We start from the raw sequence: 23788 nt of genomic DNA, 5'->3' as shown, positions 1-23788 counted from the left end.
AGGTTTTTGCTATGCGGCACAATCCGGCGCTTTGTGGGAAAAACGCATCCGGTTTTTTTTTGCCGCCGGGTGCGGTTTTTCCTCATAGACTGTTATTAGCGCCGGATTGTGCCGCATGTACTTGTGTTTGATCCGGTTTTTGCCAGATGCGGCAAAAATCGTCACTCCGGCGGCCGCACAGGACGCAGAGGAACGTTTTTGCCAGCGGCAAAAAACTGCATAGCGCCGGGTGCGGCGCTGTGCGGCAAGGTGCATAATGAAAGCCTATGCACGCCGAATCCGGTGGCATGCATCAACCGCCGGAAGCATGTACCGGATCCGGTTTTTACTTCTGAGCATATCCAGAAGTGATATAAATTCATTGCTTGTCAGAAAATAACACTCACTCTCACTCTCACTCTCTCTCTCTCTCTCTCTCTCCTACTCACCGATCACTGGTGCGGCGCTGCACGGCTGTCACAAAGCTCTGGCGGCTTCTCCTAATTTGAAATTGCCAGCCGCCCATTATTCAATCTCGTATTCACTGCTTCCCCCGCCGACCGGCGCCTATGATTAGTTGCAGTCAGACATGCCCCCACGCTGAGTGACAGCTGTCTCACTGCAACCAATCACAGCCGCCGGTGGGCGGGTCTATATCTTGCAGTAAAATAAATAAATAATTTAAAAAAAAAAAAACGGTGTGTGTTCCCCCCCCAATTTTGATACCAACCAAGATAAAGCCACAATGCTGAAGGCTGGTATTCTCAGGATGGAGAGCTCCACGTTATGGGGAGTCCCGCAGCCTAAAAATATCAGCCAGCAGCCACCCGGAATTGCCGCATCCATTAGATGCGACAGTCCCGGGACTCTCCCCGGCTCATCCCGAATTGCCCTGGTGCGGTGGCAAGCACGGTAATAAGGGGTTAATCATGGCAGGCGTCTGAGACACCTCCAATGATTAACCTGTAAGTGAAAGTAAATAAACACCTACACCCAAAAAAATACTTTTATTTGGGGATTTTAATAAAATGGTGAAAGAGGTTTTTTTTTTGTCTTTTATTCCAAACACCCCTCCAGGTCCGATGTAATCCACAGAGGTCCCACGACGATTTCAGCTCTGCTACATGAAGCTGAGAGGAGCGGCAGTAGAACACCGCCGCTCACTATCTGCTCCACGCAGCAACGTGAGGGAGTCGCGCTGTCAGCGGTGACTTCACTGAGGTAGTGCCGGAGCGTGTGCGGGGAAGATGGGGGCTGTAGTGCCTGCGTGTGCGGTGATGATGCGTTCCACAGTGCCGGTGTATGTGCAGTGATTGTGCATGCGGGAGTGCCGGTGTATGTGCGGTGATTATGCGTAAGGGAGTGCCGGTGTATGTGCGGTGATGATGCGTGCGGGAGTGCCGGTGCATGTGCGGTGATGATGCGTGCGGGAGTGCCGGTGCATGTGCGGTGATGATGCGTGCGGGAGTGCCGGTGCATGTGCGGTGATGATGCGTGCGGGAGTGCCAGTGCATGTGCGGTGATGATGCGTGCGGGAGTGCCGGTGCATGTGCGGTGATGATGCGTGCGGGAGTGCCGGTGCATGTGCGGTGATGGTGCGTGCGGGAGTGCCGGTGCATGTGCGGTGATGGTGCGTGCGGGAGTGCCGGTGCATGTGCGGTGATGATGCGTGCGGGAGTGCCGGTGCATGTGCGGTGATGATGCGTGCGGGAGTGCCGGTGCATGTGCGGTGATGATGCGTGCGGGAGTGCCGGTGCATGTGCGGTGATGATGCGTGCGGGAGTGCCGGTGCATGTGCGGTGATGATGCGTGCTGGTGTATGTGCGGTGATGATGGGGTCTCTCTCTCTCTCAGCATAAAAAAAAAACGGATCTGTTTTTTTTTTTTTTTACCGGATCCGTCGCATCAGTTTTTACACAATCTGAGACGGATCCGTTGCATCAGGCACAAACCGGATTGTACCTGATTGCAAAAAATTGATGTGTGAAAGCAGCCTTAGCGGTGAGCGCTCTTTTGTCACTGTACAAAATTTTAAAAATTTTCAGATCTGGCTCCTATTAAGTAAAAAATGCCAAAGTGTTGATAAAGGCCATTTAAGTAACCCGCCTGAGGCTAGTTCGCACAAACCTATAAAAAAAATTGTCTGAAGTTTCATCTAGAAAACCCGGACGTTTTTATTTCATCACTTGTCATCCTTTTCTAATCTATTTTTATACAGCAGCAGTTATTTAAAAATTTTACAGGAATAAATGCAGTTTCCTATGTTAAAGCAACACTCCAGTGTTTTGTTTTCACTACTGGAGTGGTGCATCCCCCTGGCATCTTCACCTTTTATCGATGCCGGTCTGTTCCCACGGCACCATCATGTGACTGCAACGTCTGTCTGGCGGAAGTCAGAAGTTAAGTCCCAATGCATCTGAGGGCCAGAACGAGGCTCCCATAAAGTTGTGACTTCTGGCGCGCTCCATGAAACACTGGAACAGCCCGCACGTCACAAACTGCTAGACCAACAGGAGCGACGGCGATAGAGGGTGAAGATGTCGGAGAGTGAGTATAAGGCTATGTGCCCACAGGAGCTTGTTTGTGCGGATTTTGCCGGCGAAAACCTGCGGATTTTTCTGGATTTTCCAGATAAATCTGCAGGTTTTAGCATGTTCAGTCACTCCCAATGTTATCCTATGGGACATGGGGAGTGCTGTGTCCACGCTGCGGAAAGTGCGGCTGCTGAACATGCTGTGGATGTCCGCATGTATAATTGCATGTCAATTATTCATGCGGAATTACCTGCGGATGTCCCGGCCCTCCGCTATAGAGATAGAGGCCGGGACGTCCGCAGGTAATTCGCATGAATGTCCGCATGTTTCCCGCAGCTATTCCGCTGTGATCTTGCATTTAAAAATAGCTGCGGACGCCGGCGGGCAGCTGCGCGAAACATGCGCTCGTACCTGCGGATACATCCTCAGGTACGAGCGCCCGTGGGCACATAGCCTAAGACCAGGGACAGGGACCTTAGATTAAAAGCACTAGTCCAGTGGTGATAACCCCCTCCCAAAACGCTGGAGTGTAGATTTAAAGCATTGCAATGTGTCTGAAAAAATCAGATGATATACGGTGGCTTGGTATGGATTTTCTTTTTGCACCCTTAGGCTAAGACCGCACTTTGCGTTTCCACCTGCTTTTCAGCTGCTTTTTAGGTCCGTTTTGAACTGCACCTTTTTCATGCCAAAAAACATGCGTTTTGATTTTACAGCAAAGTCAATGGTAAATGTTGATTTTCAGACCGCACTTTGCGTTTCTAAACGCTGCGTTTAATTTGTATATTTTGTGGCAAAAACCATGCTTTCAAAGAAGCAGCATGTCAATTGTTTTTGCCATTTTGGCTGCGTTCTACACCCATTGAAATCAATGAGTTGTAGAAAATCGCTGCCAAAATGTGAAGCAGTGCGCTTGCATTGCATTATTATTGCGATCCACATGTTTTTTTTAACATAACAAAGGCAGTTCATTCGTCTTTCTCTCTCTGTCGGTTGGTCTGTCGGTCGGTCTCTCTCTCTGTCTCGATCTCTCTCTATGTCCATGTCTGTCTCTCCCTCCCACCCCCTCTCTCATACTCACCGATCCACGATCACCGGCGCGGCGCTGCACGGCGTTCACACTGTGGCGGCTTCTTCTCTTTTGAAAATGCCGGACGCTCATTAATCCATCACGTATTCCCTGCTTTTCCCGCCCACCGGCGCCTATGATTGGTTGCAGTCAGACACGCCCCCACGCTGAAAGACAGCTGTCTCACTGCAACCAATCACAGCCGCCGGTGGGCGTGTCTATATCAAGCAGTAAAATAAATGAAGAAATACCGACGTTCGGTCCCCCCCATTTGGATACCAGCCAGGGTAAAGCCACACGGCTGAAGGCTGGTATTCTCAGGATGGAAAGCTCCACGTTATGGGGAGCTCCCCAGCCTAACAATATCATCCAGCAGCCGCCCGGAATTGCCGCATGCATTAGATGCGACAGTCCCGGGACTTTACCGGCCCTGGTGCGGTGGCAAACTGGGTAATAAGGAGTTAATGGCAGCAGCCGATAGCTGCCACTAAGTCCTAGGTTAATCATGGCAGGCGTCTCCCCGAGATACCTTCCATGATGAACCTGTAAGTTAAAGTAAATAAACACACACATCCAAAAAATAATTTATTTGTAATGAAAGAAAAAAATAACACCCTCTTTCACCACTTTATTAACCCCTCAAAAACACCTCCAGGTCCGACGTAATCCACGCAAGGTCCTCCGACGCTTCCAGCTCTGCTACATCGGAAGCTGACAGGAGCGGCAGTAGAACACCGCCGCTCCAGTGAACTCCATGCAGCAACTGAAGTAAGTCGCGCGATCAGCTGTGCTGTCACTGCGGTTAAAGTCGCTCAGGGGATTTGTGATCACAGGTGAGTCCTTGACGTGTGACCGCAAATCAAGCCGCGGCACACGCACAGTGCCGCACGATCACAATGAAGTCGGGTGAAGTTCATTCTGATCGCGCGGCACTGTCCGCAGCCAGCCATGACAGTGACAGTGCGGTCACACTCTGCTCTGCTTCCTATGGGGATGCTGCAGAGCCGAGTGGGTGCGTTCTGTAAAAAATGTGCGTTCTGGATGCTTTTCTCACTCTGTCTATGGCAGAGAAAGCATCCAGAACGCATGAATTCTCACCAGTAATGTCCGCACTTTGCGTTCTGCCGAATGCGTCTCAGAACGCAGCTTTTTCGGCTGCGTTCTGAGACGCACACGCAGTGTCTTACACGCTGCAGAATTGAACTGCAAAGTGCGGTCTTGGCCTTAAGGCCGCTTTACACACTGCGATATCTGTACCGATATCGCCATCGTGCGTACCCGCCCTCATCTGTTGTGCGACATGGGCAAATCGCTGCCCGTGTCGCACAACATCGCCCGGACCCGTCACACTACTTACCTTCCCTGCGACGTCACTGTGACCGGCGAACCGCCTCCTTTCTAAGGGGGGGCGGTTCGTTCAGCGTCACAGCAACGTCACTGCAGCGTGACTGAACCGCCGCAAAATAGAAGCGGAGGGGCGGAGATGAGCGGGACGAACATCCCGCCCACCTCCTTCCTTCCGCATTGTGGCTGGGAGGCAGGTAAGGAGAGCTTCCTCGTTACTGCGGTGTCACACGGAGCGATGTGTGCTGCCGCAGGAACGAGGAACAACTTCGTTACTGCTGCAGTAACGATATTTGTGAATTGACCCCCATGTCGCCAATGAGCGATTTTGCACGTTTTTGCGACGATGCAAAATCGCTCATAGGTGTCACACGCAATGGCATCGCTACAGCGGCTGGATGTGCGTCACAAAATCCGTGACCCCAACGAGATCGCTGTAGCGATCTCGTAGCGTGTAAAGCCCGCTTTTGACTTGAATGGGCTCGTATCTCCCAACACATGTTGTGATTTTTTTTTTTTTTTCTCTTCGTGTGCAGATTTGGTTTGTGAAAAAAAATCACTCATTTCTTCTATTGTCACTTAGATTTTCAGTGCGTTCTTCCATAGGAAATATATATACAAGCATAAAATCCCCAACATTTTTTGACTCTGAAGCATCCGATACTTTATTATTCTTTGCAGGGACGTGTGCAGTACATCATGGCTTGTGGTTCCCATGACTGATATACAGTCAAATGAAAAAGTTTGGGCACCCCTATTAATGTTAGCCTTTTTTCTTTATTACAATTTGGATTTTTGCAACAGCTATTTCAGTTTCATATATCTAATAACTGATGAACTGAGTAATATTTCTGGATTGAAATGAGGTTTATTGTAATAACAGGAAATGTACAATTCACATTTAAACAAAATTTGACCGGTGCAAAAGTATGGGCACCCTTATCAAGTTCTTGATTTGAACATTCCTAACTACTTTTTATTGACTTACTAAAGCACTAAATTGGTTTTGTAACCTCATTGAGCTTTGAACTTTATAGGCAGGTGTATCCAATCATGAGAAAAGGTATTTAAGGTGGCCACTTGCAAGTTGTTCTCCTATTTGAATCTCCTATGAAGAGTGGCATCATGGGCTCCTCAAAACAACTCTCAAATGATCTGAAAACAAAGATTATTCAACATAGTTGTTCAGGGGAATGATACAAAAAGTTATCTCAGAGATTTAAACTGTCAGTTTCCACTGTGAGGAACATAGTAAGGAAATGGAAGAACACAGGTACAGTTCTTGTTAAGCCCAGACGTGGCAGGCCAAGAAAAATATCAGAAAGGCAGAGAAGAAGAATGTTGAGAACAGTCAAGGACAATCCACAGACCACCTCCAAAGACCTGCAGCTTCATCTTTCTGCAGATGGTGTCAATGTATCATAGTATCATAGTATCATAGTTTTTAAGGTTGAAGGGAGACTCTAAGGCGGGCTTTGCACGTTGCGACATCGGTAACAATGTGTTACCGATGCTGCAGCGATAGTCCCGCCCCCGTCGCACGTTCGATATCTAGTGAAAGCTGCCGTAGCGATTATTATCGCTACGGCAGCTTTACACGCACATACCTGCCGTGCGACGTCCCTCTGGCCGGCGACCCGCCTCCTTCCTTAGGGGGCGGGTCGTGTGGCGTCACAGTGACGTCACACGGCAGGCGGCCAATTGAAGCGGAGGGGCGGAGATGAGCAGGATGTAAACATCCCGCCCACCTCCGTCCTTCTCATTGCAGCCGGCGGCAGGTAAGTTGAAGTTCCTCGCTCCTGCGGCTTCACACACAGTGATGTGTGCTGCCGCAGGAGCGAGGAACAACATCGTACCTGTCGCTGCACCGGCATTATGGAAATGTCGGAGGCTGCAGCGATGATACGATAACGACGCTTTTGCGCTCGTTCATCGTATCAAAAAGGTTTTACACGTTGCGATATCGACTGCGACGCCGGATGTGCGTCACTTTCGATTTGACCCCACTGACATCGCACGTGCAATATCGCAACGTGCAAAGCCGCCCTAAGTCCATCTAGTTCAACCCGTAGCCTAACATGTTGATCCAGAGGAAGGCAAAAAAACCCCCAATGTGGCAAACAAGTTCCAATGGGGAAAAAATTTCCTTCCTGACTCCATATCCGGCAATCAGACTAGTTCCCTGGATCAATACCCTGTCATAAAATCTAATATACATAACTGGTAATATTAAATTTTTCAAGAAAGGCATCCAGGCTCTGCTTAAATGTTAGTAGTGAATCACTCATTACAACATCATGCGGCAGAGAGTTCCATAGTCTCACTGCTCGTACAGTAAAGAATCCTTGTCTGTGATTATGATTAAACCTTCTTTCCTCAAGACGTAGCGGATGCCCCCGTGTTCCAGTCGCAGGCCTAGGTGTAAAAAGATCTTTTACACCTGTGCATCGGTCAACAATGGGAAAGTGATGTGAATAAGCCGTTTCTGCAAGCACGCCACAAACAGTCGCCTGAGGTATGCAAAAGCACATTTGGACAAGCCAGTTACATTGTGGAAGAAGGTCCTCTGGACTGATGAAACAAAAATTGAGTTGTTTGGTCATACAAAAAGGCGTTATGCATGGAGGCAAAAAAACACGGCATTCCAAGAAAAGCACTTGCTACCCACAGTAAAATTTGGTGGGGCTTGCTTTTGGGGCTGTGGGGCCAATGCCGGCACCGGGAATCTTGTTAAAGTTGAGGGTCGCATGGATTCAACTCAGTATGAGCAGATTCTTGACAATGTGCAAGAATCAGTGACGAAGTTGAGTTACGCAGGGGATGGATATTTCAGCAACACAATGATCCAAAACACCGCTCCAAATCTACTCAGGCATTCATGCAGAGGAACAATTACATTGTTCTAAAATGGCCATCCAGTCCCCAGACCTGAATATCATTGAAAATCTGTGGGATGATTTGAAGCGGGCTGTCCATGCTCGGCGACCATCAAACTTAACTGAACTGGAATTGTTTTGTAAACAGGAATGGTCAAGTATACCTTCATCCAGGATCCAGGAACTCATTAAAAGCTACAGAAGGCGACTAGAGGCTGTGATTTTTGCAAAAGGAGGATCTACAAAATATTAATGTCACTTTTATGTTGAGGTGCCCATACTTTTGCACCAGTCAAATTTAGTTTAAAAGCGGATTGCACATTTTCTGTTAGTACAATAAACCTCATTTCAATCCAGAAATATTACTCAGTCCATCAGTTATTAGATATATGAAACTGAAATAGCTGTTGTAAAAACCCAAATTGTTATAAAGAAAGAAAAAAGGTTAACATTTAATAGGGGTGCCCAAACTTTTTCATATGGGGAGATAAGGTATGCACACCAGTGACTATGTAAGGGGAATACATGTAATAGCAGAAACTGCTGTGTGAATACTGACTTGAAAAATCCAATAGCTATATGCAAGAGTGAAAATGTGAAAAATGGAATCTGCATTACTGCCATGAACATATGAATCAAGAGAAATTTAGCTACTGAATTGATCAATGCAATAGAGCCCCAACACTACGCCAAAGTATTTCTCTACGTTGGGGTCCCTAGCTTGTGTGTGTCCTCTCATGCAGTTAAAAAACTTACCGTGTATGGGAAGCTGAGACCCAGGCTATTTATGCGTATGATATGGATTGGCAATAGGTGTGGTTGGGGAGGGTTCACAAACGAAAAAATACTAACAAATAGAATGGTGTTCCAAACGTTATTCCTAAGTCTGAACTGGGTGCAAAAACCTAAAAAAACATCAATTCAGTAGCTAAATTTCTCTTGATTCATATGTTCATGGCAGTAATGCAGATTCCATTTTTCACATTTTCACTCTTGCATATAGCTATTGGATTTTTCAAGTCCGTATTCACACAGCAGTTTCTGCTATTTCATGTATTCCCCTTACATAGTCACTGGTGTGCATACCTTATCTCCCCATAGTGATGTTTTTTTAGGTTTTTGCACCCAGTTCGGACTTAGAATGGTGTTCCAAACGTTATTCCTATTTTTTCAAACTTTTTCATATGACTGTAAATGTAGTTCAGCTTTATATTGTAAGATGTGTCCTCTTGGATTACAGTACAGGTGAATTCAGGATTACAAGACTGGATAAATTCATAAACATGAAGGAAGGAGACAGCTCTCGGACCAACAAAACCCCAATGTATAGCGATTATGACAGCGATGAAACAATGGTGGATGATTCCATCCCGGGCAGTGATGAGGAACAAGATGAGACGTACCTCAAAAGGTTCTTATACTTTTTTTTTCTTTCCTTTACATTTTTGTGATTAAGTGATGAATGTAACAGATCTGCTGATTAAAACATTGGGAATTTATGGGGATGCAAGTATTTTATGGAACAGACATGTCAAGAGAGACATAAAGTGTATTTGTTCCTGTGTTTTCAGTAAGTTCTTCAACAAAAATAAATATAATTCCAAGGTATTGTATATCACATGTTTGCTCTGTAAACATTTCTGTTGGCATTTATTGACTTTTTAAATGTATAGTAATGAAATTACATAGGCACAGGTATGTATTTATTGCTACAATAGATCTACAATAAAACTTTATGTATGTCGCTCCTATACATGCCTATGTGTCTTTATGGTTATGTAGTAAAAGCCTCTATATACTTTAGTTAAGGTTGGTTGAATCCTCTCACCTCTAGCCTGACAGTTGATGTTGATAGAAAGAAGAATTCACCTTGTCAAATTTTAGCTACTGATTCTTTTATTCCTGGGGATTAGCCACCACCAGAGGAGACTAGCAGTAGCATCTCTCTCATAAAGAAGACAGTAGCACTCAACCAAGCCAGATATTTCTGTTTGTGGGGGTCTGAAGGAATGGCTGTCAGTCAAACAATCATTTTTGTCCAACAACTATCTAAAGTACTTTAAGGTGGCTTTACACACTGCAACATCGCAAACGACATCGCTGTAACGTCACCGTTTTGTGACGTTATAGCGACCTCCCCAGCGACATTGCAGTGTGTGAAACACATCAGCGCCCTGGCCCCTGCTGTGAAGTTGCTGATCACTACAAATCGTTCGGGACCATTCCTTGGTTCTTTTGTTTCCCGCTGTGCAGCAAAGTCTCAGTGTGTAAAGGGGACTTTACAGCGACTTCGTTAGCAACTTCCCTTTCAAAAAGCTGCTTTACCTGCAACACACATCCGTTTAAAACGTGCGTGTTTGGTCCGTTTCCGTACATACCGGAGATACGACCAAACGTTCACCGGTGACCGCTAATCCCCCGAGTGACTGAAGTGTCCCCCCCTCTCTCATACTCCCCGATCCCCGATCATCGGCGCTGCACGGCGTTCACACTGCTCCGACGGCTTTTTCTAATTTGAAAAAGCCGGCCGCTCATTAAACAATCTCGTATTCCCTGCTTTCCCCGCCCACCGGCGCCTATGATTGGTTGCAGTGAGACACGCCCCCACGCTTAGTGACAGGTGTCTCACTGCACCCAATCACAGCAGCCGGTGGGCGTGTCACTATGGAGTATAGAAATAAATAAATAATTAAAAAAACCGGCATGCGGTTCCCCCCAAATTTAATACCAACCAGATAAAGCCATACGGCTGAAGGCTGGTATTCTCAGGATGGGGAGCTCCCCAGCCTAACAATATCAGTCAGCAGCCGCCCAGAATGGCCGCATACATTAGATGCGACTGTTCTGGGACTGTACCCGGCTCTTCCCGATTTGCCCTGGTGCATTGGCAAATCGGGGTAATAAGGAGTTATTGGCAGCCCATAGCTGCCAATAAGTCCTAGATTAATCATGTCAGGTGTCTCCCCGAGATACCTTCCATGATTTAATCTGTAAATTACAGTAAATAAACACAACTGAAAAATCCTTTATTAGAAATAAAAAACACAAACACATTCCCTGGTTCACCACTTTAATCAGCCCCAAAAAGCCCTCCATGTCCGGCGGAATCCAGGATGGTCTAGCGTCGCTTCCAGCTGTGCTGCATGGAGGTGACCGGAGCAGCAGAAGAAACCGAAGCTCCTGTCACCTCCACGCAGCAAATGAAGAGAGCCGCGTGATCGGCTGAGCTGTCACTGAGGTTACCTGGATCTAGCGGTGGATTACACACACTGGTTGCTGAATACTCACCTGTCCCCACGATGCTGTCCCCAGCGCTGTACCCGCGATGCTCCAACTTCCAGCTCCTCAGTGCGGTGAATAATCAATGAATATAATGAGTGGGGGTCAGAAGCGGGAGACACCAGAGCTGAAGAAACCAGCGCTGAATACAGGGGAATATATAAAATATTTTTATTGCAAAGACCCGTGTTTTCTCCCTTACTATGACAATAACCATTCGTGTGGCTTGTACCTAATTAAACACGAACGTCTGAAACCGGCCTGAGAGTAAGTGACTCCTGATAGCTACAGGAGTCATCACATGACCCTGTGCTACCATGGCAACCACCGGAAGTCACGTGATCACATCATGGTATCTGCGAACTCGTACTGACCTGAGGCATCATACTGACACATTAGTTTTACCATATAGTGAAATCAGTGAATAAAATACCCTCAAAACCATCTTGCAATTGCACTTTTTTGTTGTAATTTCACCACACCTGGAATTTTATTCCCGTTTTCAAGTACACTATATGGTAAAACTAATGATTTAATTTAAAAGTACAACTCGGCCCGCAAAAAATAAGCCGTCATATGGCAATATGGACGGAAAAATGAAAACGTTACGACTCTCAGAAGAAGGGGAGCAAAAATGTGGAAAATCGCCCGGGAGTGAAGGGGATAAAGGGTATCTGTCAGCAGATTTTTTTTCTACATAATCTGAGTTTAGCTTGCTGTAGAGACACAGACCCTGATTCCAACGTGTCACCTAGTATGCAGCTTGCTCCAATTTTTAATAAATCACTGTTGCATCAGCAGGAGATTATCACTAGAGGACTAGGAAACCTGCCGCCAGTCCTTCATATTCACAAAGTCTGTGTAACCCCACCCACATTATTGATTGGTGGTTTTCTGCCTCGCACAGTGCAGCTGCCAATAAGTGGTGGTGGTGGGTGGATTATACAAAGGTTAGTATGTAGAGAACTGGTAGATCTGCAACAGATAAAAGAGTGATTTTATGAAAACTGCAACAAGTGGCCCATTGTGTGATAAATAGCTGGTATCAAGATATCTGTCCATACATCATGCTGCTCTTAGGCTAAGTTCACACTTCCGTTGTTTTGCATCAGTCACAATCCGTAGCCTTGAGGAATTATGGTATCCTGCAAAATATTTTGCAGGAATCCTGTTTTTCCCCATAGGCTTCTATTAGTGACGGATTGTGACTGATGATGCTGCGTTGCATCCGCTGCATCGCGGTCAGTCGTTTTTTAACTGACCGCCGGGCGGGAGCAACGCAGCATGTAACGTTTTTTGAGCAGCGCGATCCATAGGATTTTGCTACGCATGGGCTCTCTGGCTGCCCGCCCCCGTAACCAGGATAAACATCGGGTAACCAAGCAATGCGCTTTGGTTAGTTACCCGATATTTACAGTGGTTACGGGTGCAGGGAGCCCGCGCTAAGCTGGTATCCAAGATAAATATCGGGCAACCAAGCAAAAAGTGCTTTGCTTTTAGTTACCCGATATTTACCCTGGATACAGTGTGCAAGGAGGCCGACACTTCACCACTCGGCTCCGCCCCCTCCCGCACTCCGCATGTGTGCACACACACACACACACACACACTTGTCCCCAGCCCTGCAGTCCCCGCGGCACTGACGTCCTCAGCTCCACGGCTCCTCCCCCTCGCGCTCCGCCCCCTCGCGCTCTGCCGCCTCCCGCACTCCGCATGTAGACACACTCTCACTCACTCACCTGTCCCCAGCCATGCAGACCGCGGCACTGACGTCCTCAGCTCCGCCCCCAAACTCCGCCCCCCGCACACAACTGAGTCCGACAAAGAGATTCTTTTCTTTTTCACCGTTGTCATCCGTTGTACAACGCATCAGTCACATGCGTCAAGTAACGCATGTGACTGATGCAAAACAACGGAAGTGTGAACTTAGCCTTAGATGGGGTAGTAAAGTACTGGTGAAAGATTCCTTTTAAGAATACGTTGTAGTCTGATTCTATACTCATACTTTTTGCACCTGCTACATCTCCCTAACATACATATGTCTATTTATGCTCATTATAATGCTATAATGTTTTATATTTGCAGTCAATATAAGTGTAAATCAATGCAAAGTTTCACTTTGAGCTGCATTCACACATCAGTTTTCCTCATACTTGTGCTGTCTGTAAATTGATAGCAAACTGACCCATAGAATTTAATGGAATCGTTTGCAACATCTGTTTTTTTTTTTTTTGTTTTTTGTTTTTTTTTTACAGATCTGTATGTTAATCTGTTGGACTGAGTGCATGCTCAATACTCAGTTTTGTGGATTAGACTTATCCATTTACAGTACAGACCAAAAGTTTGGACACCCCTTCTCATTCAAGGAGTTTTCTTTATTTTCAGGACTCTGAAAATTGTAGATTCACATTGAAGGCATCAAAACTATGAATTAACACATGTGGAATGAAATACTTCGTGTGAAACAACTGAAAATATGTCTTACATTCTAGGTTTTTCAAAGTAGCCACCTTTTGCTTCATTACTACTTTGCACACTCTTGGCATTCTCTTGATGAGCTTCAAGAGGTAGTCACCGGAAATGGTCTTCCAACAGTCTTGAAGGAGTTCCCAGAGATGCTTAGCACTTGTTGGCCCTTTTGCCTTCACTCTGCGGTCCAGCTCACCCCAAACCATCTCGATTGGGTTCAGGTCTGGTGACTGTGGAGACCAGGTCATCTGGCGTAGCACCCCATCACTCTTTCTTAGTCAAATAGGCCTTACACAGCCTGGAGGTGTGTTTTGGGTCATTGTCCTGTTGAAAAATAAATGATGGTCCAACCAAACGCAAACCGGATGGAATAGCATGCCGCTGCAAGATGCTGCGGTAGCCATGCTGGTTCTGTATGCCTTCAATTTTGAATAAATCCCCAACAGTGTCACCAGCAAAGCACCCCCCCACCATCACACCTCCTCCTCCTCCATGCTTCACGGTGGGAACCAGGCATGTAGAGTCCATCCGTTCACCTTTTCTACAAAGACACGGTGGTTGGATCCAAAGATCTCAAATTTGGGCTCATCAGACCAAAGCACAGATTTCCACTGGTCTAATGTCCATTCCTTGTGTTCTTTAGCCCAAATAAGTCTCTTCTGCTTGTTGCCTGTCCTTAGCAGTGGTTTCCTAGCAGCTATTTTACCATGAAGGCCTGCTGCACAAAGTCTCCTCTTAGTAGTTGTTCTAGAGATGAAAATGTGTGTCCAAACTCTTGGTCTGTACTGTAGGTCTATGGAGATTTATCAAAACTGAATGAAAAATAGAAGACGTTCGTTTTACCTCTGTTCTGCAACCATTTTTAACTGACCCATTGCTAAGTCTCTAAAGTTTAGTTAATAACGGATTAGAAAATAGGCAAAAGTCAGAGATAATCCATAACCATGAACCATTAACTATACAAGAGCTAAAATCCATCTTTAATCCAATAGATTTAAAAGATAAAGACCTAGCCATCATTAGAGACCTAGCTTCATATCACATCCCAGATATTTCCCCTTCATACCTGTCCCCCCAACAAGAATTTCTACTACATGCTCAAGGGAAGAATAGGCTAATCTCAAAAATATACAAGCTACTATATAACACTTCGGAAAAACCTTCTTACATTAATAGATGGGAAATGGAACTAAACACCACCTTCAACCCTAGTGAAATTCAAATGATCTTCAACAACGCCCACAACCTATCAACCGCATCTAGATATCAAGAACTCAACTATAAAATTATCACACGGTGGTATAAAACCCCAGACATTCTCTACAAAATTGACAAATCCTTGTCGCCACACTGCTGGAGATGTAATCAAATGACTGGCACCCCTTCACACATTTGGTATCATTGCCCAAAAATAGCAAAATATTGGGATTCCATTAAAATTCACATAGAAAATGCTCTCAAGACCAAACTCCCTTTCAACCCAAACTTTATTATCCTCAATCTAGATCCACAAAAGGAACACCTAAACAAACTCTCAATAATACCTCATCTCATAAATGCAGCAAAACTTCTAATAGCCAGACACTGGAAAGAAGGTGATGCACCGAGTCTAACCGAGTGGTTCAATGAATCAAATCTTATAAGCATACATGAAAAAGCCCGATTGCATTACACTAGGAAAAATGCGAAGCTTTTAGAATCTTGGGACAAATGGGACAGATACCAAAAGCTAACTAAAATCTCTTGACAAATTTTCTCATCCAAAGATAACACATTAGCTCAGAAACCGAATAGACAGTTAAGCAAAACAAACACGTTGCTCATACACACCTCTGAAAACAAAACCTTTTCATATTTTCATATATATAAATCCTAGTAACCAGACACCTTCTTAGAAATAGGTGGGAATCTCACCTTTTTCCCCTTCCCCTACCCCCTCTACATTCCCAACCCCTTGTCCTCTCTTTACTTTATACCAACCTCACGTCCCCATCTCTCCCTCCTTCCTTTCCTTTTCTCTTTCCTTTCATCTGAAAAATACATGTTTATGCTTATTTGTTGTTGCAATTTCATTTCTGTAATATTAAGAAACATCTTAAATAAAGAATTTACAAAAAAAAAAAAAAAAGAAAGAAAATAGGCAAACATGATATGGAAGATGACATGGAAGAAAAAATTGCCTATTTTTGATGACTGTAAAATTGAAAAATGTGTATAAATGTAACTTATGATGTAATGTGATATCTGACATTCTTAGATTGCTGACTGTTTTCTATGTGAATTTTAAAGGATCTTTATAAATGGTAACCTGTCCCCCACATCTGCTTCTGGTTTATGTCCTACAAAGAAAAATGTTGGTAAGTCACATAACATAACTCTTGCTGCTACCAAAATTTTATACAATACTCTCCATAATATTATAAATTGTTCAAATAATAGTTTATTACAAAAATGGACAACATTATGTTTGGAGAATGTGTTGTCACCTTTGCAGAAATATAAAATAAAGTGTAGCCTATGCCAACTACAGGTTCATTCTACTTGTAGCCAGTTTCATTTGCAGTACAGAATAGATCACTCATGGAACCAGTGGTATGATCCTTTCTCCAAAGTGTCCAGAGAGCTATTCTTCAACACGACAATGCCAGGCCGCATGTTGCTTGAGCTACTGTGAGCAACCTGCATAACTAGGTAGGTTTGCCGCATGTTGCTTGAACTACTGTGAGCAACCTGCATAACTAAGGTTTAACTAAGCGCCCGTCGAGAGGTAGAACACTAGGTACCACTCCCAGGGCAGTAACCAGGACTGTGGCTGCTGAGCGTAGCAGGGAGCCGGCAGGACAAGTGGACACAGTCATAGGCTGGCATGACATTTCCAGGAGGGATTTTCCGGTCGTTGATTCCTATATTATTCCCAATTACCCTTACCCGGTATCAATAATACACGGACACTGCTTGCGACTTGGTAAAAAATGGCCACAGCAGCCCTTTATTGCCTATTGTTTACACACTAACACAAGGGGGCGCCGTCCAACGGGCGTCCCCAACATTTAACAATAGGTAATACCATAATAATAATAATACAGTACGTAATACAATACGTAACCCTGGGTAGGCCCGGTCCAGAAACCACCTTCCACCACCAAAACATGATCCCTGGCCGCAACACACACCGGGCCGGAGATGAGGTATGAATCACCTACGGATCAATACCCCCCCACCTTGCAGGACCCATGCCTGCAAGATCCTTGTAACCGGAGCCACTATATCCTACAAGTGACTCTCCAATCAAATAACATTATCCGTTAAACCGCCTCTGGACCAAACTTACCCCCGCCATAAGTCCGGTCCAGAAGCCATACTCCACCACCAGAACACAATCCCTGGCCGCAACACACCGACCCAGAGATATGAGGCATTAATCACCTACGGATCAATACCCCAACCTTGCAGGACCCCATGCCTGCAAGATCCCTGTAACCAAAGCCACTGTATTCCGCAAGTGACCCTTCAAATCACACAAACCGTCAGAAAAACACGATCCCTGGCCGCAACACACCGACCTAGAGATACGAGGCATTAATCACCTACGGATCAATACCCCAACCGTGCAGGACCCCATGCCTGCAAGATCCCTGTAACCAAAGCCACTATATCCTACAAGTGACCCTTCAAATCACACAACCGTCAGAAACACGATCCCTGGCCGCAACACACCGACCCAGAGATGGGGGCATTAATCACCTACGGATTAAACCCCCCCCCAAGTAGCATCAAGTATCAACCGTGTCTCAAAACCTTACATTCCTCTTTACCTCCAACTCAATATTATCCCCGGCTGCAACCTCCAGCCCAGAGATATGAGGCATCAATCACCTACGGATCAATCCCCCATGTGCATAACAGTAACTGTGACCTCAAAAACCTTAAAGCCCGTTAGCGACTTTAATCCAACAACATCCCCGGCTGCAACTAGAGCTGGTGTCACACACAGCGACAACGACAACGACGTCGCTGCTACGTCACCATTTTCTGTGACGTTGCAGCGACGTCCCGTCGCTGTCGCTGTGTGTGACATTCAGCAACGACCTGGCCCCTGCTGTGAGGTCGCCGGTCGTTGCTGAATGTCCAGCTTCATTTTTTGGTCGTCACTCTCCCGCTGTGACACACACATCGCTGTGTGTGACAGCGAGAGAGCGACGAAATGAAGCGATCAGGAGCCGGCACTGGCAGCTGCGGTAAGCTGTAACCAGCGTAAACATCGGGTAACCAAGGGAAGACCTTTCCCTGGTTACCCGATGTTTACGCTGGTTACCAGCCTCCGCTCTTGCTGCCAGTGCCGGCTCCTGCACTGTGACATGTGGCTGCAGTATGCATCGGGTAATTAACCCGATGTATACTGTAGCAAGGAGAGCAAGGAGCCAGCGCTAAGCAGTGCGCGCGGCTCCCTGCTCTCTGAACTGTGACATGTAGCTGCAGCACACATCGGGTTAATTAACCCGATGTGTGCTGCAGGAGAGCAAGGAGCCAGCGCTAAGCAGTGCGCGCGGCTCCCTGCTCTCTGAACTGTGACATGTAGCTGCAGCACACATCGGGTTAATTAACCCGATGTGTGCTGCAGGAGAGCAAGGAGCCAGCGGTAAACGCGGCTCCCTGCTCTCTGCACATGTAGCACAGCGACGTTATGATCGCTGCTTCTGCTGTGTTTGACAGCTAAGCAGCGATCATAACAGCGACTTACAAGGTCGCTGTTACGTCACCGAAAATGGTGACGTAACAGCGACGTCGTTGTCGCTGTCGTTTAGTGTGAACCCAGCTTAGCCCAGAGATAAGAGGTATTAATCACCTACGGATCAAAACCCCTATGCCTTGCAGAACCACGTGCTTGCACTGCACTTGGATCCAGAACCATGACCCCAACCAGTGACTCCTCCTGCGATTACCATTTCACCAAAATGGATCACTGACCATAACAATGGTCCCATATTTAAATGAGGTAAAAGTCACCAAAGGAGTAATACCCTTACCCAAACCAAAAACACCCGTACTTTCAATTACCTATCACCTGGGGCACTATAGCCACCTGTGACTCCCTGGCAACCATCAACTCCTTAATATATAATCCTTGGCAACAACCCTGACCCATTTATAAGGCATTGATCACCAACGGAGCAATACCTCCTCCCTGCAGACAACCTTGTACCTGCAGGTCACCAGTAACCGGAGCCACTGTACCTTCCCCAGTGGCTCTCCACCCAAACACCAGTAACAATTAGAGCTCCTCTGGACCAGACCTACCCCCGCTGCTGTGACAAAGGACATAATCCCCATTATTTATGCTGACCATACACATATACATCATACACATCATATACATATATTCCCACATTACCCCCATCTTATTCACCCACTTACAAGAATCCCAAATGACAATATACATCACAATCCACATAGAAATCTCTTTTGTTTCGTTTTTTTTTTTTTTTATTTTATTTTATACACGACACTTCCTCCAATACTTTCTTTTCTCATTTTTTTTTTTTTTTGTTGTAATGGCTCTAAAAATTGAATAACTATACATGCATATAAACACACCAATCATAACAATACACAATAGAAGGGAGGGTGGGTGGGAAGCTGTCATCCAGGAAATGTAAGAGGAGGTAATGGACTCCCACCTCCTATTATATACACCATAAAGCTCCCTCCTTTCCTTCCACCACACTCCACCCCCTAACCAATCACCTTCTTTTCCTCATTGTTAAACGAACCAATACTGTTTAACCCCATCAACTCCCTACCCTCCGGGCTGTCATGTCGCCCCTACACCCTATGGGTTCCATGGCTTTCTTGACATTTCCAGGAGGGATTTTCCGGTTGTTGATTCCTATATTATTCCCAATTACCCTTACCCGGTATCAATAATACATGGACACTGCTTGCGACTTGGTAAAAAATGGCCACAGCAGCCCTTTATTGCCTATTGTTTACACACTAACACAAGGGGGCGCCGTCCAACGGGCGTCCCCAACATTTAACAATAGGTAATACCATAATAATAATAATACAGTACGTAATACAATACGTAACCCTGGGTAGGCCCGGTCCAGAAACCACCTTCCACCACCAAAACATGATCCCTGGCCGCAACACACACCGGGCCGGAGATGAGGTATGAATCACCTACGGATCAATACCCCCCACCTTGCAGGACCCATGCCTGCAAGATCCTTGTAACCGGAGCCACTATATCCTACAAGTGACTCTCCAATCAAATAACATTATCCGTTAAACCGCCTCTGGACCAGACCTACCCCGCCACAGAACAGGCCACGTGACACCTTGCGTGGCCTGGACCCCCACACACCCAACGCTTGCTCCCCCAACTTGCAAGCCAAACCAACCATTAAAACCTTTCCATCTATCACTTAAACTCTGAGCATCCCATATATGCACCATCCAGCGACCCAGTCCACCTTACTGCACCGCACTCCCCTGATCCTTGGTGGCAGGAGCCACCGGGTCCCTCTGACGGCCACTCAGGCCCACCATGCCACAAGCTCCCAAACTATACCGGAATCCACACCATGCCCCGCTGGCCTTAATATAACCAATTAAATGCAGTACCGACTGTACCATCGTCCTCCCCAGTACCGACCAAAGAACCACTGTACAGTCACCCTGTACAGTCAGTCCTCCTCCTGTCTCCAGCTGAATTAAACCACCACTGGGGTTGAGATACAACAACAGGATGACACTCACACTGCTTATGCTACTGGGTCACTTCGCACCCCAAACCTAGTTCTCCCAGGAAACCGCTAAAGTGAAACCCCGCTGTAAAACGACTGCAATCCATAGCCGTGAAATTTCCCCTACAGCTGACCTTGCAGCTTCCCCAGAGCCAAATATCACTACTGGTCTCCCCTGACCGATTTATTCCGCCATCACACCCTCTGACAACAACAGAGGCTCGAGCTGTCTTCCCCAGAAAATCCCAAAATCTTCCCACATACTCAACTACCACACTAATGGACCTTCTTCATCCGAAATCAGGCCCACTTAATTTCAACGAGGCCCACACGGCCTAACGGAACCATGCTCCACCCCAAAATTAGCACGGCCTCAAAAAACAAAACAACCGCAACCATCGCCCTGTACCCCTTACTGAGTCGAAGATATTGAAGCATTACCTTCGATCCCAAGGTCCCCAACAACACCTCCAACCATAATGCATAGTCCGCTTGCCTCTGCAAACTGGACCACGACAAGCTCCCTGTACTACAATGCCCACCGGAAAATTGCAGCCACACCACTGGCCCGATTGACTCCATATGCAACTATGGGCATCAGGAGACACAACTTTACCAAACACCATGTCCGGGCCTTTCGATCTCAAGGAAAACCTTGTGACACGCAACCCCCTTTGAACTCTCATATTACACCCCAAGATAAATTAAAACCTTGGCCACACCATAGTATCCGCTCAAAGCCGACCACCGTGGGGCGTACCACCATTTTCCCGTAACGCACAACTGCACCTTCAAACCAAAGACCTTCGTGCCGTGAGACCGGAGCACCACGACTCCCTAAGCAAACCCTTACCCAGATGCCCATACCTACCACCGGGCCAAGCATTCCTTTTTTTTTTTTTTAAATTGTATATGAATATTAAATAGACTCCACCAGCCCACAGATGCCAGGAGTCCACCCATGCAAAACACCCAATAATACCAGATGGCCCTAAGCTATCCGACTTACACTCTATGCACCAAGTACCCAATCCTCTAGTCCAAACCATAACTCGCATAGTCCCCACCCGTAATCACGGCTGTCCGAAGAACTCCATTATTCCGTCCGCAGCCCACCATTGCTGATTAACCGAGTTCACCCACAGCAGCCCAAAGCTGCCCAGCACCTACATTGACATCAATTCAGTCACGCTGGACTCAACATTCCTCCCAGCACCAACCTCCACAATGGGATAACATGCTGACTAGCCACAAATTAACCCCATGTTACCATTGATGCGGTTGCAAACCTACAAACCCATTACAGCAACCAACACTTCACCTTCTCCTACATTTCCGCTCTCCTTTATTCACTTATCCACAGCAACCCTCGCGCCATACCGGGGCCCCGCACCTACACATCACTCACAAAAACCCCCTGAAAACTCCTCGAACACACCGTACCGCGGGACCCCTCGCCCCTTTACCTTACCCACCATAATTCATCCAATAAGAACCACCATGCATCAGAAGATTAATAATGAAACACCCCAGCAAACCTTCAAAAACTGCGCCGTCTCACCCGCTCACATGTGCCGCAATCATCAGCCCCCTTAACCGAGTCTCACAAGACCTAAACTGCGGTAAACGCCGAACCTCGCCATCCCCAACCTACAACTGTAACCACCGGACCTGACGCCACCTGCACCCTCACGGCCCCGCTGCCATGAGACCACCCCGTCCGTAACTCTGCCCCTGGCCTCCAGAACAACCAACCGACCTATGAACTAACCACATGCTCCAAACCCCCCCAGCTGCTACCCATATCTCCAGACACTACTCCACTACAGCGACTGTCCCCCCACCACTACAAAAAGGCTGAAACTTAAATTGATTACCGCGCCAGGCTGCCTCCAGAGGACGCCCTCAGATCAGCCGTCACCGTCCTTTTCGCCAGTCGTCCGTCGCTGATCCTGGGACAGTCCCTCAAGCTGCAGGCACCGAATGCCCGCCGGGTTCGCCGTCTGACGCCAGGAGCACCGTGTCCACATGCCCTGTTTGGGCCGATTGTCGCCTCCACAATGCTGGGCGCTCCCCTCCTGGGGGAAGCCGCTACTGATGAGAGCTGCACCCTTGTCCCAATGCCTGCTCCAGGATAGACAGCAGGCCTCCTGTCTCCTCGTCGCCACCTGCTGCGCCCAGTCCTCCGGTCCCTATGATCCAGCCACACAGGTGAGGTGACCCTGCAGGCGCCTCCTGTCTCCTCCTCGCCGCCGCCTTCTGCGCCCAGTCCTCCGGTCCCAATAATCCAAGCCACACAGGTGAGGTGACCCTGTAGGCAGCCGTCCTCCGCCCCCCCCCCCCCCCCCCCCCGCGGAGGGGGGGGGGTGTTGTCCATCCACCGCCGCTGGGCGCGCTCCCTGCCGGGAGCGGCCGCATCGCTCAAAAAATCCAGCCTGAGGCCTCACACCGGAAGTAGGCCCCCGGGCTGGACACGCCCCCTTTTCGGCCGTCGCGGCCCTGCAGGAGATTCCTCCCGATAGCCAGAGCGGGCGCTGCAAGCTACCGCTGCCCACCCAGCTGCGGAGGGTCCCCACGGGAGTGGGGGCTCTCATGTTGTCCTCCTCACCCCCACCTTCCCCAAAAGACCCCGGCGAGTCCTGAAACTGCCAGCACTACAGCAAAGAGGGGGGGGGGGGAGGGGAAGGTGCCGAGGAGACACCCAGGCAGCCTGGGTGTAGGACTGCACTACCTGGGCGCCCTGCACCGCCATGCTGACCAGATCCGAGGATTCCTCAGGACATCATGATGGAGGTTCCCCAGCCCGTCCAAGCTGCAGATCTGCGATGTCCGGATCCATCATGCTGGATGTCATGATGGATGTTCCCCAGCCCGTCCAAGCTGTCATCCAGGAAATGTAAGAGGAGGTAATGGACTCCCACCTCCTATTATATACACCATAAAGCTCCCTCCTTTCCTTCCACCACACTCCACCCCCTAACCAATCACCTTCTTTTCCTCATTGTTAAACGAACCAACACTGTTTAACCCCATCAACTCCCTACCCTCCGGGCTGTCATGTCGCCCCTACACCCTATGGGTTCCATGGCTTTCTGGACAAATGGGGCAGAACACGAGGCATAGTCTGAATGGGGAACGGCTGGACAGGCAGAGGCAGGTACTTGTAATCAGGCTCAGGTCACCAGGTGTGGGACACCAGGCACAGGACATCAGACACAGGTGCAGCCAGGACAGGACCTCAGTTGGAACTCCGGTCATCAAGGTCCACCTCATCAGGCACGAAAATTCGATCTTCAGGGTCCAGGCTATCTGGCACGATCACCAGACACTGGACACCAGGCACAGGACTTCAGACACTGGCAGCCGGGACAGGACCTCCTTTTTTTTTTCTGGTATTGTTACATGTTCTTATCAATCGGGTTTTTAATCTATATGCCAATTTTTTTCTGGCTGTATTTATGCACATTTTCTACAATAAAAAGCAGCTTA

At 47.4% G+C, this 23788-nt stretch overlaps 1 protein-coding gene across 3 annotated transcripts in view; it reads left to right on the top strand.

Annotated features, from left to right (window-relative positions):
- The window catches only part of ANKRD31 (ankyrin repeat domain 31), a 408642-nt gene that overhangs the window by 26904 nt on the left and 357950 nt on the right, over nt 1–23788 (top strand). For 2 of the 3 annotated variants that reach the window (XM_075342271.1, XM_075342267.1), the window contains exons 2-3: nt 9043–9213; nt 15840–15907. In XM_075342271.1, coding sequence (XP_075198386.1) covers nt 9043–9213; nt 15840–15907 — 239 coding nt within the window. Of the gene's footprint in view, nt 1–9042; nt 9214–15839; nt 15908–23788 lie in introns of those variants that run through there. The other variant, XM_075342277.1, reaches the window with a different exon arrangement.

Source organism: Anomaloglossus baeobatrachus, chromosome 1 (genome assembly GCF_048569485.1).
Source record: "Anomaloglossus baeobatrachus isolate aAnoBae1 chromosome 1, aAnoBae1.hap1, whole genome shotgun sequence".
Taxonomy (NCBI): Eukaryota; Metazoa; Chordata; class Amphibia; order Anura; family Aromobatidae; genus Anomaloglossus; species Anomaloglossus baeobatrachus.
The sequence above is the reverse complement of the archived record's forward strand: the minus strand, read 5'-3'. Positions and strand labels throughout refer to the sequence as shown.